This window comes from Bombus vancouverensis, chromosome 9, assembly GCF_051014615.1.
Source record: "Bombus vancouverensis nearcticus chromosome 9, iyBomVanc1_principal, whole genome shotgun sequence".
Classification (NCBI taxonomy): Eukaryota; Metazoa; Arthropoda; class Insecta; order Hymenoptera; family Apidae; genus Bombus; species Bombus vancouverensis.
The window spans coordinates 13,761,893-13,780,479 of NC_134919.1; the positions used below are offsets into that span (position 1 = coordinate 13,761,893).

Below are 18,587 nucleotides of genomic sequence, written 5' to 3' on the forward strand. Positions count from 1 at the left end.
GCTTCGTTAACTTTGCGCGCTGACAAATTTTATTCCGGCTGACGTGGAAACGCGTTTAATCCCGCGAAAGTCGTTGCCATAAAAATTCAGTCGTAGGTCACGACGTATCTCAGAGATGCATGAAAAATGTTGCTATTTAACGCAGGTATTAGATCATTCCTGCATGAACTCTGTCGGGCACAGGACCAAAGGCAGATGCAAAAAGTGTTCTACCTTTTTCTCATTTTTCACCCATCTTCCCCTGCTTCTCTTTCTTTCCTTCCTTACTTATGCCGAGTTTCCAGCGACATACAGACATACATGTAGTGTATCGCGTAACGACTACTTTTCTTCGATATAACTTGTGATCTATATATTTGAAAATATTTATTTATTTAAAAAAAAACCTTTTTTTACTGCGTGTCTGACAAATTAACCATACTCGTCTTAGGTGAAGAAGAACGTATCGTCTAGAAATACATTTTCCAAGTTTAGAAATAAATAGAGGAGAAACCGGTTTTGAAAGAGAGAGTAACATGGAAAGCAAATCGCAGGAGTGAGCATACCATCGCTACCGTTGAGAAATAAGCATGCTTCTTTTTTTAGACAAACCGGCTAACTCGGCAGACCGCAGGGTGTAAGCCCTCGTTTTGAATATGGATGGCAGTTCCCTTTTTCGGTACCGTCTCTCGTTTCTCTCACTCGCTCGCTCATTCTACTCGACTCGCCCTCTCTTCCTTCTCGTCTATTTCTCTTAACCCTCATTCTGGCCTCCCCTGCTACAAAATTAACTCGCATTCCGAGCTCCCTTTGATGTTACACAAAGTGTCACTGACCATCGTCTATGTTTGCGGTGCAACTGTGCGCATGTATGTATATGTATTAAATTCGGTACACTTGTATTCACTTACTGGATTAACGATACATTCCTTTATCCATTCTTACACGATTCGTTTACACCTGCGGACGAATCTTCTTAGCCTTAAGCGTTATTTTCAAATGATATGGAGCAGCGGTTCTTGCTGGTTCACGGTCCTCCGGGGAGTCACAAAGTCCTTACACACGCAAGTTATTACTATATTATTTGCATAAAAAGTGTTTAGTACGTGTATTTATTTATTTATTTATTTATTTTTGGTAAATCTCTTCTCTCAAAATTTAAAGATTGTCGATGAGCATTTTCTTCGTTTATTAATGCAGTTTCAACCTTAGTGAGAAGATATCGTTGAGCAGTTTCAAACATACATATTTGGCACATTACGGATTTTAATTTTGTGTCAAGTCCTGAGGGTCCGTGACAAAAAAAGATTATTCAAAGGAGGTTCCTGGTAGACAAAAGAACGTTAACAACCGCTGGTGTAGAGTATGCGCGAGTGACGCGAATTATACAACTACAAAATATGCATGTAGAATTTCGGAGGATTCATACATCCGCGCGCGCGCGTGATGCTTGGACGTCAGCAAAAAAACGAGCAGAAATGGTTATTTAAGAGATCGAAACGTAAGAGAATTCGCCAAGCTCACATTCGACCATAAGTTTATTCTCGTTATGCACATATATTTTATTTTTTGAAACCTTATCAATTTGGCTTGACTTTCAATTCAACAAACAATATTGTTTGTTTAACCTGTTTGTTTAAGAATCTTAATTTGTAGAGACGCATTGCTGCGACATGTGTCGTCGTGTAACGTGCACATGTTACATGCATTGCATTGGCATCCGCATGTACATTTCCTCGAGGAACGTGTTTCGGAAAGAGACGAAGCTATTTCGTAATTGCTTTGCTTCCTTGATGACTCGATCCGAGAGTAAAACCGAGTGACCTGCTCATTCCTGATATGAACCAGTGACATGTCAGTTACGAGACTTCTGGCAAACCTTAGAACTTTCGATTCGATTATTTCTCTGAATACTTTATTAGAAACGTTTCACGTTTCGATCGATCCACACCGCCAATGACCAACTATACTATTTGGTTCAAAATTACCTTTTAATGGAACCGAGAAGAATAAAAAGTAAAGTACGACGAAATCGGATTGTCCGTGCTCCGCTTGTCTTGAGCTTGACATTAAGTACAGAAGATTGAACGTATTAAGTTCTACACCTCCCAGGCTTTCTACGACACGCGAAATGAGCCTTAGAAAATTATTACTACGTGTAATGAGTCATTTAGACCAGCTACTAACTACTACCATGTAAGTGATGGCGCATTCGTTTAATCATCGGATTTACTGTATTAACTTAATTGCTTTCTTCCTTCATTCTACGGCACAATACCTTCGTTTGTAATTACTAGCATCTTGCAATGGGTCGGTGTAAAGGAAAATGGAAACACTTGTGCAACCGTGACAAAGTAAAAGCATTTCTTTCTTTTAATTTGCTATTTCACCCGGGAACGGTGTTTGAGTAATCGTACAATTTTTTTAAAAAATCGACGCAACTGCACGATATTCACGATTACTTGTAACTTTTGTCAATCAATTTCAAAGTTAAATCGGCAAATTGTGATGGCTGTTCTGCTCGCCGTCCTACTATTTTCATAACGTTACATGCATACCCGTCAGTAGCAAATTTAATCTTCGATGAAGACGTATTGTTCGACTCGAATACGAACGAACGAATCGAACTCACAGCAGTTTAACTCTATTGTATCGAATATTATATTACATGCTGCCACGTTTCGGAACAAATCTCTGGCGAATATATTACCATGGTGATTTTATTCAGCTCCCACTATTTTTTCTGTCGTTTCACGCCATCGCGGATGATAATGAAAGATCGGATCGAATGCGTCTTCACTCGCTGCTTTCATCGATATTCGACGTTTTTCTAAAATGGCCCCAAGGGTAGGACGACAACGTTCGTTTGCGGAATTTAATTCGTTATTAAACGTTAGATATTGCGCAAGCACCCTCGTTGGCTGACGTGTAAGAAAAGCAACGACGCGCACCGTACAGATGTGTAACCGGTAGCTGTTTAAATTGGACGCATACATGGCACATCATACAGAAATTCGTTCCCCAGAGGCGAAGTTAACAGCGGCGGAGCAACACGACCCCACAGGAAATTCTCTTACCGAATGGATCATGAGATGCATCTACCACGGACGAACCTCTGATAAACACCGTGAAAATTTTCCCTAACGTTGTCTAAATATTGTCGGATGATTCTTCGGATATCAACCGTTTTTCCATCATTTTGTGATACGGTTCGTGGCCTTGATGGAATTTGTCCTGCAGCTGGCCCGTTTACAATTTCATCGTTTGCCATTTATTTTACTAGAAACGTTCCTGTGGAATTTGCATTCCAACAAATATCCCGAGTCACCTATTGAGTAAATGGATGATCGAAATATCGTAGGACTGAATATGACGCGTGGTTCGATGCGATCAATTTAAATGTGACAAACCATCGTTATGCATACATCTAAAAGGCTAATATCGGATCGCCCGTGAACAACTAAGTTGCACGAGAAATACGTTTCACGTAATAACTTTTCGCCTATACGAATACGATTGATACGAATTGAAATCACATGCAGGTTAAACTTCCATTTAATTCGATATGCGTAGCGTGATTGCAAATTTTTAGGAATATCGGGAACCAGTTTTCGTGACCGCAACGGATTAAGAAAATATATAAATGGAAAAACTTTTTGCTACACAAACTTCTCTCCTCGTTTTCTTTATTTTCATCGTTTTAACTTTCGTACTACGATGCTGCCATATAATGGCGGAGACACGGTGCAATTTTATCCTCAAGTCTGTCGCGTCTTCTGCTCGACATCCTCGTTCTATTACTCTTATGAATGCGTCCTTCTCTATTTCATTTAGATTTTAACCTGCCCGCGCTTTTCATTTTAACATTCGCATTATCACATCCTCGAGTTTCTTGAAATTCCAGGTTCGATGTTCGCTCGTTCGAATTTCAGTCGGTTTTAGATTAAGCAAATTGCTCGCTATTTAAATTTCCAATGCTTCTTTCTTGTTTTGTAAGGAATATGCTTTCAAGTAAGCTTGTCAATATCGTGAACGAAGATGAATCGCCCTGTCGAATATGTCGCGAAAGACGTCGATAAAAATTTTTAAAAGGAAGGATCGATGATCAATATGGATAACACTGCGCGAATCTTTGCATCGAGTGTAATTAGTCTCATCCAGTTACTGTAAATTCGATTTATTCGCCCGTACGAAAATTTTAGCCGCAAATTTTCTCTGTTCCCGGATGGAACGGTGACGCCTCTCCGAAATTGTGAGAAAATGTAAAAAATGTCATTCACGAGCAAACGAATTTCACAGTTACATGACCTTATGTCGAGGTGCAGGCATTTTAACGAGCACCTGACATTTTTGGTGATACGTAACCGCGATAAAATTGGTTCGGTCCAATGTGATCTTCTCACGCGAGTTGCTGTAACAAGTAAAAGTTACTCTAACAATTTCGCTAAGAACGTGATCTGCACGCTATATGTAATGCTCTTTCATTGAGTAATTAACTAATCAACCGCGACCGGTATAGCAAAAGAAGCGTTTTCGCTGAACGACAATAGCCATTATTGCTTTTTTCAATAATCGACGGAACATCGATTCCTGAAGGCCACCGGTTGAAACGAATGTGACGACCGCAAAACCGGCTGTTCCTAGTTTGGCGAGGCGACCAAACTTGAACGATCTCGAACTTGTTTCATGAAAATCTAGTAGAGTGGGCGATAAAAAATATGCTACAAATACCTCCTTGGCAACAAATTAATTCCTTTCCTCCTACCTTTCTTCCTGTCTGACGCGTACGGAGTTCTAAGTCCATGCACCTCGAAAGAGGAGAAAATCTAGTTGAAGAATGTACTTGATCTGAGAGCCTTTTTAGCTCTTAATGGGGTGTGAGATGAATGTCTCTTTGGCGTCTCAAAGAGAGAGAAAAAAAAATAGCGAGAACAGTACAGCCCATATCTGGCTGAGATGAGCGTGCTAGAATTATATCGAGAGATAAAAAATAAAAAAATACTCTAGAAATAAAATACCGTATTTACGCGTAAACTCTGGGAATATTTGGACAGCTGTGACACACTGGTTGGTTCCCATCGAGCCTGAAACATAACCGTGATTTAAAAAAAATGTCATAAATGTTACATAAAAAACCGCCAAGATTTTGATATCGGATATAGGACAGACACGTGGTAATCCTACGAGGTACTATAAATAAAAATTGCAAGCGATCCGTATTTTTATTGTACCAGTGTTGAGAAGTTGAAAAAAGAATTTAAATTTTATTATCCTTTTGTGTAATAGAATCTGAAGAGAGGAAGAATATTAATTAATTATTCTTGATTGTGCAATTTATATGACTTTTGTGTAAGAAGGTATGTTACAAAGGACGAAGAATTATACAGGTTGTATTATTTTAATTGATCCAAGTAAATATTTCTTATATATTTATTTTCTATATATCGAATATTTCAAACAAAACTTGTTGTTTCAAGGGGAACGTCTTCTGGTGATTCTTCGAGATGTCTGAAAATTTCTGCATATCTCAAGGTGATCTCTGTTTTCTTAAATGGAACTACACCTTTTTCCTATACATCATTCGATGTAGCTTTTGATTCTCTAGAAAAAGGTATTAAGACATTTGTGTCTGAAAATGCCTAGTTTAAAAGATTTCAATGTTAATTTTGTCAAACTGTGTGCATGAAAGACAATGGAAACATAAATATGAAAGCTATCTACGTTATCTTTCCCCGTCTTTCGTACGATAAATTTTACAAGATTCAAGCTAAGTTTTCTTTTCAATTAATCATTCTTCGACCCAAGTACCTTAACACCTTTCTGTAGGAGATTAAAAAGTATATCGAATGATGTAAAAAAAAGGAAGAATAGTTTCACTAAAAAAAAAAAGAATAAACGCATGCAAGATGAGATTTGTTACCATCGCAAGATACCCTCATCGAAACAAAGTAAGTTTCATTTGACTCATATTTACGAGATATTTATACGGATCGATTAGATTGAGCCATCCTATGTAACCGATAAATACAGATGAAATGAAACTATAAAAAGGGTAGTAAACATAATGTGAATGCGATAAAATTAATAGAGTCAGGGTGTCAAGTTCGAACATTGACATTTTAAAATGGAACATGAAAACTATATAAAGATGACGAAAAGTTGGAGAATGCAGTTTTATATGAAAGTAATAAAAACGAGATAACCATCGATATATAAGTACCACGGATGAATGGAACGATGTAATGTAGGCGTTGATATTTTCAATATCGACTACTCGACATTGGATTAATAACAGCACCGATAACGATTACGAGTTGTAATCCAGCCACTGATTAATTAACGCTGCTAAGCTGGATCCTTTCCAGGGAAAATGTCGTTCTACTCATCCACTTAATATCTATCCATGAGAATAGAAAAATGATTTGGGAGAAATGTCAACAAAAAAATATATGTTTCTTCCGGAGTGTCTAAGTTTTCTACCTACCAATAAAATGGAAACCGAGGAAATCCGAGGAAATCCGAGGAAATTCGAGACAAACAATATAATAGACATTTAGAAGCTGCTATTACAATTTAACTGAATATTGGTTTTCAAAGATAGCCATGGTTAGTTAGGTTTAATTGTATGCTGCAACAGTACCAACTGTTAATTAGCAGGGACAATAGGTTTGTAACAATAAAAGGTTTTTCTCGTCGATAACAATGGTCATTCTGATCAACTTTGTTCGCGATCAAAGTGAAATTCGCAATTTATATTGGACGATCACGTTAACTGATACTAATAATACTTATAATTCTTTTTACTCGGTAATGTTTGGTCTCCTAATATTTATTTGACCTGGAAGTTTCAAGGAACTAGGTTAGCTTCTTCCTTTTTTGTTGTAGATTAATTAAATATCATTCAATTGGACTCTTCATCGTAATATCAATTGAATAATTTTGTTAGAAATTTTATCAGAAATTTAAAAATTAGTTAAGTAGTAGCTATCCGTAACAATATCCGTGAAAATTTCTATCTGCAAAGATGTGTATATTTTACGATCCTTTTACAATCTATCGATGGTTATTTAAAGATTGCTATTATTTATCAAGCCTATGAATTCCTTTTTACTCTTCCACAAATTTAATTGTATCTATTTGTATCGTGATTTTAGATATGTAATGATAAAAGACTTTTTCTGATATAGCATGATTATAGAGTGAGAAAATGAAAAAAATTAATCAAACAAACTGGACCGTATTGCAATGAAATGTTTATGTGGTTGCATTCTGAGCGTATCTAATTATCTCGCTTTCATACGATGAAGTTCGTAAATAAAAAACAATCGCGCAAGTTTAATATGTATATTGAATCATTTCAAACATCGTTGTGGTTTTAATATCCGTTGCTTTAAATGAACGTAACTCTTCCATTACCTTTTTTACTTGCTTTACTTGCTTTTAATATAAATATCAGCGACGTTTAAACAATGGACTTTTGATTATCTTTGAATAACCTTCTACCATTCACGATAATTTACTAGTAATTATTGTACATCTATCGTTATCTATCAAATACTCGCGTTCGCGTACGACAGATAATCCCAATTACCATTTTTATGATTGGCTTTATCTAACGTTATCTAATTTTATTATCTTTCTAGAAGATAATCTTTTCCAAAATCGATTTGTAACACGATGATAAATATTTGTTTAATCTATTGAAAGGATTTAAAGACTTCCATTTAAATTTCAAATAAATAGCTTTCACTACTCAGACAGAAAGTGATTTAAAGTTTTAAAGGAATAAGATTAATTGCATATTCCAAGGTAATATTTGCTAATTTTGGTCGGCGCTTGAATGTCGAAGATAAGAGAAATAGTTTCTCGTCGAATAAAATCCCGACTTAATGCTTTGCAACCTTAGCATTAACGAACTGCAAAGATCGAAGAAGATGTAAGAGGGTTTACTAAGTACGTTCGCCGTTCATCTTCCATAAATTATAGGGCGCGTTTCGTACTGTACATTTCTATAAATGATATTCCCTAATTGCACCGAGATCATTTGCTCGTTCAACGTTACCATTTATAATAATTCATATAATGGATTCTCCCTGAAAACTAACTGAGATTCCTGTGACAAATATTTGGAATGAAAACAATGTCTTGATGAATAAGTACACTCTTGGATCTCGCAAAATGAATTTCCGTAAATTACTTGCAATTTACATTTAATTTTCACTGACACGTTTGCACACACAGTGCCGCACATTTGCGCTGAAAATCCACTGCCATTACGTAATAATAAATATTTAATAGCTAATATTCGAATACACTGAATTAATCGAATCGGGTAACTACACTAATACATTCAAAGCTAACTCATAATCAATTGATCAGTGCCTGAATAGAAACTGATAAAATTATTAGTCTAGTCGGCTAGATGAACGAACAGGATCTATACTTCAAGTTATCGACACTTTTATACGGAATTGAAGGTCGAACATATATGAGTGTGGTCGACATATAATTTTTATTACCATCTCTATTGCCTCTTTAAAAGTCAACGAACGTACACTCGTACACCTTTTATGGTTTTGCTACAAACCTTATAATACCCTTATATCCTACGATTGCGAACTCCTCCGTTTCAAAGCGTTCATCGAAGGTCGAATGGTTCCAGATAAAATGAATGGATGTCGACAATTACTAAGAAAAGTTATGAAACATAAAGCAGAAAGACGAGATTTTACAGCGAGTGTAAATTATTGAGAGCCTAAAGGACGCGTTATTCGTTAAACACGTCGTAAAAATAGTAAATTTCTTGCTTCTTGGGTGAAACAAACAGCTCGTTCAAATCTTTAATTTTGTTGCAAAAGTAAAATACAAAGTTTCACTCAAACTTCTAGGTTTGCCGTTACACGTGTGAAAATATATCAGATTCATTGTATATCTGGCAATGAACCTGTCATAGAAAGAGAAAGGCGTCCATCTACATGATTTACCAGATCCAGTTTCGTACCTGATCTGGAAGACGTACAAAACCAGGAGCAGTGGAAAAGATGCGAGTTACAGCTTTTCTCCCGCTTCCTAACTATATAAGAAAGTTGATGGCAGTGATAGACCGCAGACTATCTTTGCGCGTGGTTATACTTACAATTTCTTTCTCGCACTCCGAAACGTGCAAAAAAGATCAAATGAAGAAACTGGTGAGTCGTCTGTTTTTTATACCGATCAGTCGACGCTTAATAACAAATTTTAATCAGTGACGATAACATAAATAATCAAAATTACTTGTAAATTTATTCCCTCAGATCGTATTCGTGTCGATGGTTGTGGTTGTCGCTGCGTATAAGAAAGGAAGAAGATACAGTGCCTTGGAAGAGTTTCCGCCTTATCAAGAGACTGGTTGGCATCCATCTTCTTCTCGCGGGCAACATCATTCATTTCGAGAGCCATCGTTTAAAACGCAATACTACCAATCTTACCGACATCGACCCTATAGACAGGATTTGGATTCTTTTCCGGAGCAACTGTCTCTCAAGGACCGATTGCTGTTGCGAGATTACGAATTATTGAGAAATCGACTATTTTACGATAACAGTTCGTCTTTTAAGAATGCTCCGGACTTCCATAGACAATCTTCGATCTTTATGAATGGAACACCGTTCAGAAATCAACAAAACAAAGATCAGACGGTTTCTGGAAATGAACAGCGACCTGAATATCAAGACGATCGATATTCCTCTTACCGGCAACCTTTCCGCGACGATTTTCGATTTGCCGACCTGTACGATAAACCAATTGACTTTTACAAAGGACAATCAGGACAGCAACAGGTCGATTCAGTTGGTAGAGATTCGGAGTATTTGAAGCATGGTAAGTACTTTAATCAAAAGAAAGGTTGTAATTGATGTCATTTATTAAGAGTTTTTATCGTATCCTTTGAATCAAAGATACTTCGAACAAAGATGTTTGGACAGTTCGCGTTATAAGCAAGAATTTGTTTGATATAGGTAACCATGGTCTTGGATATGTGTCTGTGCCACCCATTTCGCCGTATGGAAACGCTCTGCCATTGAGCGAGGAAGCATCCACGACGATGACACCCTCAATGGCTCCGACAACCACCCACAAACCATGGCAACTGTCTACTGTCTCCTCCGCAACTTCAGCTACCACCCAAGTTCATACATCTACAACTTCCGAGCTGAAAATGGATTCGCACTCGAATACGGTGACAATGCCAACCGTGAAATCCGATACGGTGAGCGAAATATACTTTTCGTACATCATGACATAGTATTCAATTTTAGCGGTACAGCACAGCGTAGTGCCCATTTTAGTAACATTTCCTCTGAGTCTTTCGTTTCTGCTTATACAACTTACCGATCACTTTGCTGGCTCGTTCGTTATTTCTTTGCAACAGTAATAAATGAAGTTTAATCCGACGCTTGAAGAACTTTTAATCAACATTTACAGTAACGTCTTTACAATTTCCCAACTGAATCCGTACGAGTGAAGTAACGACCGCGAATCTTAAAAGGTCCAATGCAAGTTAGTAATTGCTTTCAGCTGGCTGATGCTGCTACCACGAGCGTATCCGCTTCAACGATTTCTACGATACCAGCCTCTATGGTTACCACGAAACAGTCTTCGAACTTGGCTCGTTTACCGACCACCGAAGCTAGCTTACCTGTCATGGACACGGAATCTCCAATCATATCTTTCGGACGACAGTACGTAATAGCACTGTCAAGATTCGTTACTTGTATGATCGATCGTGATTTTTCCTCCGCCACTATCGCACCGTGTTCAAGATGTATTTCTGAAACTAACGTTATTAGAACATTACGTCCCACGGAACTTCGAGCTGACATCCTGTACGATTGAATCAGCATTCATTTTTCCGAATTGTACGCATTCTGTTTCTGTTTTTCTTGCAGAACCGTACCTCCGATTGTATTTCAACCGACTACGTTCACTTCACCGACGCCCTATTATCTCTCCAATGAGTTAAAGGACAAGTTCCAGCAGTCCGTGCTTGATTATCTGCTATCCCAACAGGAGAAAGATGGTATCAAAAGCAACGTGCAAATTCTGCCGCTGAACCAAGCACTTCCAGATACGTCGAACAACAGCCTAAACAACAAGATCCCTAGCATGGTACTGAATTACATACTTCCAGAAAACTCAAAGGGCGTTCTGAAGAACAATTTGCAGAGTTCTCTGTTGAGCTATCTGCTGCAGCAGGAATCGAACCATGGTCTACCTTTCCAACAATCATCTCTATCGGAAACTGCGAATCATGTTCCATTAACCACGATAGTAGAGAGGCCAACGATGACACTCCCAAGTATACCGATTGCAACTTTGTCAGCGGTTTCTCGGCCAGTGCAGACGATAAACTACATTCCAATAACACCGCCAAGAGTGTCTGCTTTCGTGCCTCAAGATTCGTCCACATCTTCTGGCCTCTCGTTAGGTATAGCCACTTCATACGAATCGATAAGGTTCAGACCAAATCGTTCTTCGATGACCGAGAGGGACTCGCCCCCAGGGATTCCGTCGTTAAGAGAAATTTAATCTTTCGACTCTTTTATTGCCAGATCCCAGTGCGAAAGAGCCGCGAATCGTGGTCAACTTTATTGGGAAGCCCACTTTCTGCTCAATACTTTCGCCTCGAGTTCAGTTATAATTCTCAAAAATCCATCCACTCGTTCTCTCTCGTGGGTCTTCAACTTCGATGGATTTCTTTTTATCACCGGGAAAATAATCCGCATACGAGATAAACGTTCATCTTTTCACTTCTTTGCTATTACATCGCTTTCGGTTAGGGAAGTTTAAAATTAGTTAACCGTATTTTCCAAGTTACTAAATTCGTAGCGATTCTCTCTACGAGCGTGACAAGCAACGTAATATGCGGCGAACGTACGAAATTTCATGTAAGACTCTTGTCAACCGCAATTATGTAATTGTTTCTCCATGATTCGCGTGTTTTCACTCCAGGTACACCTCTGTCTTCTGGCTTGTCCGCGAACATATTGAGTAATCATATCGGCAGCACATTCAACAGTCTACCTGGTGGAATAAACACCGACATATCGGCAGGAATACCCAACAGCCTCTCATCGAACGTTCCCACTGGTGTGTCAACTTTGAACTTTGGCGAAAATGTCCAATATGGAGGGCAGTTGCGACCGTTTGAACCGGCGAGGACTCACTCATATTCCACAGGTATATCGATCGTACGTAATTACGCGGTTGTCCCGTCACGGATTCGTGAACACGACATTTCCGCTTTATTTTTCCAAACGTTCAAAACCTAATTCGTAGAACGCGTGTGGTTTGTACAGGGTTGCAGTTACAATTAGGCGGCTTCGGAGGGATAGATTACACCTTGCGTTCAACTAGTCCTACTTTACGTTCCACGAACCTCGACATTGGAAAATTGGGATTAAGTTTGCCAGAATTGCCGCGATATCAACTTCCTGCTTTCTCTAAGGTAAAGTTTCGGCGAATAGCTGCGTGGATTTAGGAGAGGAGTTGGCCTGAAGAATGTTGAAAGTCCTTACTCGAATGAAATTTCCATCTTGTTTGCGGTGTTAGATTTTTTTCAACATGGAATTTTTTGCGCTTGTTACTTTATACAATATGAAGCTCGAGAAATTGGTAAACCTATTCCAGTGCAGTGGATACGTTCTAACTTGCATGATACGCGTATGGGGGAAGTTGGTGCATTCGAGTTCGTTTTACAAGAAAATTTTCCCATCAGCATGCGAGAACGTATTTTGTTTCAAATACTTGTAACACGAGTTACGTATTCACGATGGAAGTTCGCTGGTAATAGCTGACTATACCACGTAGAAATTTTAAACCGTGCATCGATTGTTGCATTTTAATAGAGTGACTTTTTAAATGTTTCCAAACTTACGGATTAACTGATAGTCGCGAAAACTTATCGACCTGGTGGAATTTTTTCCATCGGCAAATACACATGCACACGAACAGGAACGCGATATGAAGCCATTCAATGCTGTTACAACGACATCGTAAACACAGCGTCCATAATGTGCTTTAATTGTGAACTTCGGCATGAGAATTATGCGGTTATTTACGAATGTAGCGAAATGATTTTACTGTATCGTGTATGTAACGTTTTTATTGTAGGTAAAATTGGGTCAACGCTTGTGGTGAACGTAGAAGCTAACTGGACCAATCGGTACAAAACCACGTGTTTATTTATAGCGTTACAAAATATTCTAGCAAGTTGCCAAAGTTTAAGAAACTCTAGGTTACGTCGAGAAATATTTCATAGTGTTATTCCGTAAATATTATCTCTATATAATTTAATTTACTATTATAATAGAAATAAATATTTGTTAATAGAAATAGTAAGATTATCAGCGTTTCTTCTGAATCGATTTCCGTCAACTTCATCCGTCCAATTTGATTAATCCTGTTTAATCCATTGCCTATACGTATAATCCTTTTTATCATCATTCAATATTGACTCTGACATAATACTATTAACACATCGTGCGTTATCTGGGTTATTGACATTATTCGATCCATCGTACTTTTTCAGGCAGGCTATTTCAGAGATCACCGGCCCATATCTTTCTTCTTACCACTATAGGAAGCATTCACTGTTTGAGGGATATTCGTAAAAGTCAGCCCGAACCGATTTCGTTGTAGATTCAATTTGGCCAACGTTCGTACTCACTGGCCCATGGACCATTCTCACCGTGAATTGCACTAATTCGAACAAATACCACGAGGACAGCCGACTTTTCGTCTTCTATCGATCTCTAAAAATCTGCAGAGGCAAGTGTTTTCTACACTGCAAAGATACGAAAATGAATTTAATATCTTGCCACTTACCTTCCGCTATATTCTTCCTCCGTAAAGCTAGAACTTGTAAAATGAAAACTCGTCTTCAATTTATACTATATTTTATTAATTTCGACAAGTGTCCATGTATTCGATTTGTCTTATCTCTGATTAATCGTGTATGTATGTGTCCCATGTGTTCCATTCGCGTGTGAATATGTATAGGTATTGCCATCGGTACATACAGCGTTCTGAATATTCATTTCTTTTCCATTTGATTCGTTATGCTTATAGTTAGTCTCGGCAAATTAAAGATTTATCTCTTACATCTATGCCCTGTATAGACCATTCGTAATAATTATTAAGAAAGTCATAGGAAAAATGTAGTTCTCTCTCACCAAAGCGACACGTTTTTCGATGGACAGTTAGAAGACATTCCACTTGACTTATATTCGTTTTGCGTTTATTCTTAGTGTCTCGCGCCTCGAGGAAGTTGAAACTGGCCTGCTACGAGTTCTCGAGAATTTCCGTGATTCAAGTTCAATTAGAATCCCTGGAAACGTTATCGATCCTTTCGCAGTCAGTTCGTATACGCTCGCGTTCTTTGTCTATTAGATATATATTTACATAGATGCACAGCGCTATCCTCATGTTCTCTTGGTACAATACAGATACACTATGTCGCGTACGTATATCATGTATAATACATACACATTTATATACAGAGAAGGGAATGTATCGGGTTAGAAAAATACAGCGATCTTAGCAGGATTGTAAGAAACTTTATAATGCATTTCCAAGTGCGTTGCGTTAAAAGAAAATGCTAGGCTTGTTGATTTTCGTTCAGCGTGGAAATACAGTTCGAGTTTCTGCCTGTTGTCGTGGTTAATCGCAAAGTGATTAAGGAAAAAGCTTTGGTCGGTGCTCCTTCTCGAAGATAATTTTCTCGCGAATGAAGAAAAATCTGCGACTGGTTTACAGGTATTCGGAGATCGCTGATCCAAAGTTTCGCTGTTATACTGTCGTTAACGACCGAGAGCGAAGGACGGGAACTTTGTCAATTAATAATCTACCGTTGTGTGCGGAAGCACCTTTTATCTTGCGGTGGCGTAAAATGGCACGTGGCACGATCTGTCGCGAATCGGCACTCGTTTAAATTTCACCGGCCCCAATAACTAGGTGAAAAGTTCGTTACGCCATTATGAAAGGGCATAAAGTTCTCAGTCTGTTGGCGAGGATTCTCTATAACGAAACGGATGTACGTAGCTACCGGTTTAAGAGATTTAGGTTTGAGGTACGTGAATTAAGAGGTTCGTGCGAAAATGAAGCGGTATAATATTTTAACCCTGTATTTCACTCACTAATCCGATGCAAACTTCGTTTCTCTCGGTCGATTACGATCAGTTCGACGAATAACGAAAACGTTGGAAGATAAAACACTTGATTTGCGAACGATTCGTTCGGTAGGATAAATTATTATCGAAGAATTGTATAATATCTCGAAACAGGTTACCAGGTAAAATGTACGTAACAAAACCTAGCTTTATCACAATTCATCGACAAGAGTTTCCCTAAATGTTTGCCTAGCATTTAGCGATACACACTATCGTTACTCTTAGTGTTTAGTAATTGCAGTGTTTCTAGGTTTTAGCAGGCGATCGAGTACGCAGGGATACGTATCGCCTTACAACCGATTGCACAGTTCGAATAATTCGTTACTAATTTCTACTAATTATGTACAAATATACATTGGAAGTTTAAAGTTACGTGATACGACGTATTCGTAGAACTCATAGAGTAAAAAGCTCTGATTGTAGACGTTATTGCAGGATCGCGGGTCCCGCGAAACAAGTGTTTTTTACGATAACGTTTTACGTTCGCTAGTATTTGGTATCTTCCGTTTCGCGTAGCCCATTTAACACACATACACATGCTCGATAAGCGTGTCTCGGATGCCAGTATACGGTTAGATATCATGCTTCGTACTTGTATTGATATGTTTGAAAATTCGGACGCCGGGAACTTTAAAAACGTTTGCGGAAATGGAACACGAAGCGAAGCCGATGCAGGTGTTTCTGCATGCATCGACTGTGTTTCGTTATTTCTTCGATTCTATCGAACGCGTCATGAGCATACAATGGCCATCTTTACGAGAAATTCCTTTGGGCTCTCAAAGCCAGGGGAGAGGCAAAAACAAGCGGACGCCTTCCGCTATCGATTTTCGTTTCCGTAGAGTCGAGCGCGAACGTTCCGCGCGGTTAACACACCGAAGATAATACATAAACTTTTTATTAGAATTGGAACAAATGACGTCGTAACGTGAAAATGTTCGACAGAAAAAAGAACATGTGCGAATAATTTCAACGTGTTTCAAACAATTCACTTTGAAGAAACGCTAGAGGGAATCGAAGGAAAGCGACTGCAACAAGAAACGAATCTTCGAGAACCTCTCGTGAGCGGAATATCATATAAACTTTAAATCCTGCAACTGAGTATCTAGTTGGATATGTAAATAGTTCAACAATATGGTAATTCTCTCGTCGAAGTGTTAAATGATAAAATAGATGCGAAAGTAGAGATGGTACGGTATGCATCGAACACGTTCGACAGACTTACTCGAATTCTTTTCCCTTTCTGCACGAATGAATTTTGGAGAATCGAAAAACACGATCCCAAAGCTTGCACAACCATCGTCCTCTTCGTGGATTTATAAAATTCGCGTATAATTCATGAATCGCGATGCAAGAATTTCGGAAGCTTGTTCTTCGATTTTCTCGCATGCTAGAAGGACAAACGAAACGGCGCGACGGAAGAATTTCGAAACGATACGAAGGAGACAGTACTTCGTTCGAATAATCGTACATAGTACAAAGACGTTCGATTAGACGCGCAGGTGTACAGAACGCGTAAGTTTGTCGTGGAACTGACAATTCGGTTCCTTTGCATTGAGCCAAAAAATATTGCTACACCTTAGGAGCTACGATAATACTGTCACGGTATATTTAATATCCGACAAAGTACATATACGTATAATGTGTTTTCGCTCAAACACGCATTCCATTGATTTTACGTTTTGACCTGATGTTTATCGTCTTAATATATCTACTGGAATTCCCTTCTTTCCTTTTTGTGCTTCTGTTATTTATGCAACTAGATTACTTGAAATGGTAGGATAACGCGAATTTGAACGCGTTCAACGCATAAACCACGTCGTTGTGTTTCTAACACCTTGACGCGCGTTTCCGATTACTTCGTGTATCATTTATTCGACTACTTATCGTTAGCTTAAATATTTATTTGGTAATTCAGCTCTAACATCGATGCACGTTGCCTCCGGTGTGATATTGCCGGGATATCGACCAATGAAATCGCGCGATAGTTGGGTGTGAGAGTGCTGAGAATACTAACGATGATCCGCACTTCCGATAAACAACGAGTAAAAAGTACGCGATGTAATTCCGTTCTCACTCGTAAAAAGCTTCGATTTAGTTTCGTTACGTTGCAATTTGTGACGGCGCGGCTAATGTTTCTCAAGTCCGTCGCGAAATTTAAACACGATTCAGTAGAATGAGCCACAGGAAGTTATTGGTTTTCAAACGTCTACCTACGAAAAACGGCGCGACTACGAAAGAGGTCTGCGAATACGATAAATACCTTTAGCTGGAACAAATGTTGAGCTGTTCGATTGTCCGATGTCTCGTTGTTCCTGCTTTCAAGATAAACGCGACTTTAAATGCTGTAATTTGTCTAGAAGCTGACCAATTTATGGAAGGCTTTGCGAAATTCAGGATTGAACACAGTATAAATCACGGGATTTACGAAGCTGTTCATGTAGCCTAGCCAAGAGGTCACGATGAAAGCAGTGACACCCGGTTGACAGTTCGCTGTCAGCTTCGTGCAAATCGCGTCCATGATGTTGCAGGTAAAGAATGGCAGCCAACAAATTAAAAAGACACCTGTAAAAGAGAATAGATTTCCTTTTTGTCGGGCGATAGGAAAGGAGAATAATCGACCGGACGTACCCAACACAATGGCCAACGTTTTCGTAGCTTTGCGCTCCTTTTTCGCGGAGCTTTTCTCTCGTTTCTTCTTGCTCGCCTTGTTGGCTTTGTATATTGTAAACCGGGAGCCAGAAACGGCATTTTTCTTGTCCTTCTTACAGGTAGACGAGCCAGACAAGACGCTTGGCGTTCGTCCAAGTTGAAGAGGGAGAAGAGAACCGGCGCTCTTGAGCCTCTTTAATTCCTGCTTGTTCGTTTCAGCGCCGTTCTTCTTGGGTTGCGAAGCTTGGCTCGTCGTAGCACTTTTCGGAGGCGGCGACGAAGAAGTGGAGGACGACGGAGCTGAGGTGATTCGTGGGTTCGGGCTGGGACTGGAATTCGTTTCTAACGGTTCGTGAATCACCGTGCTGCTCGCTGCACCGTCATATCCAGAATCCTTTCTGACGTTCTGCGTTCCACCCAGTTGAGCTTGAGCCACTGCGCTGAAACGACAACTGCAATTCGAGTATCAGTAGCATTCCAACGATACAGGTTTAGCATATCCCGTCACAGCTTGCAACTCTGAACCTACGAGTAAAAGCATTTCGTGTACCATGATTATAGGGACGAACGTTCGCCTTTATTGCCGAAAACGAAACACGAACGAGAAATTACTTCTTGTAATGGCATCTCGTTCGAAATGTTCTATTGCTCGAACAATGCACGCCCGTGTATTAACGCGCTATCCACGCGGCTACATGTACGGCTGACAACGAATCTGTCTATGTAATTAAACTTGCTGCACCGTGGATGCAG

At 39.1% G+C, this 18,587-nt stretch overlaps 2 protein-coding genes across 8 annotated transcripts in view; one reads left to right on the plus strand and one right to left on the minus strand.

Moving 5' to 3' along the window:
• The window catches only part of LOC117163765 (uncharacterized), an 18,986-nt gene extending 5,630 nt beyond the window's left edge, over positions 1 to 13,356 (plus strand). For all 5 annotated transcript variants that reach the window (XM_076621284.1, XM_076621283.1, XM_033346425.2 and 2 more), the window contains 8 exons: positions 8,868 to 9,167; positions 9,273 to 9,837; positions 9,975 to 10,225; positions 10,534 to 10,697; positions 10,905 to 11,443; positions 11,968 to 12,195; positions 12,315 to 12,463; positions 13,129 to 13,356. In XM_076621284.1, coding sequence (XP_076477399.1) covers positions 9,021 to 9,167; positions 9,273 to 9,837; positions 9,975 to 10,225; positions 10,534 to 10,697; positions 10,905 to 11,443; positions 11,968 to 12,195; positions 12,315 to 12,463; positions 13,129 to 13,155 — 2,070 coding nt within the window. In that variant the 5' untranslated portion in view covers positions 8,868 to 9,020 and the 3' untranslated portion in view covers positions 13,156 to 13,356. The remainder of the gene's footprint in view (positions 1 to 8,867; positions 9,168 to 9,272; positions 9,838 to 9,974; positions 10,226 to 10,533; positions 10,698 to 10,904; positions 11,444 to 11,967; positions 12,196 to 12,314; positions 12,464 to 13,128) is intronic.
• A 540-nt stretch (positions 13,357 to 13,896) lies between these two features.
• Dop2R (dopamine D2-like receptor) overlaps positions 13,897 to 18,587 on the minus strand; it is a 96,416-nt gene continuing 91,725 nt past the window's right edge. For 2 of the 3 annotated variants that reach the window (XM_033346430.2, XM_033346428.2), the window contains exons 7-8: positions 17,814 to 18,286; positions 13,897 to 17,747 (exon numbers count right to left, since the gene is read on the minus strand). In XM_033346430.2, the coding sequence (XP_033202321.2) occupies positions 17,539 to 17,747; positions 17,814 to 18,286 (682 nt within the window). In that variant the 3' untranslated portion in view covers positions 13,897 to 17,538. The remainder of the gene's footprint in view (positions 17,748 to 17,813; positions 18,287 to 18,587) is intronic. The other variant, XM_033346429.2, reaches the window with a different exon arrangement.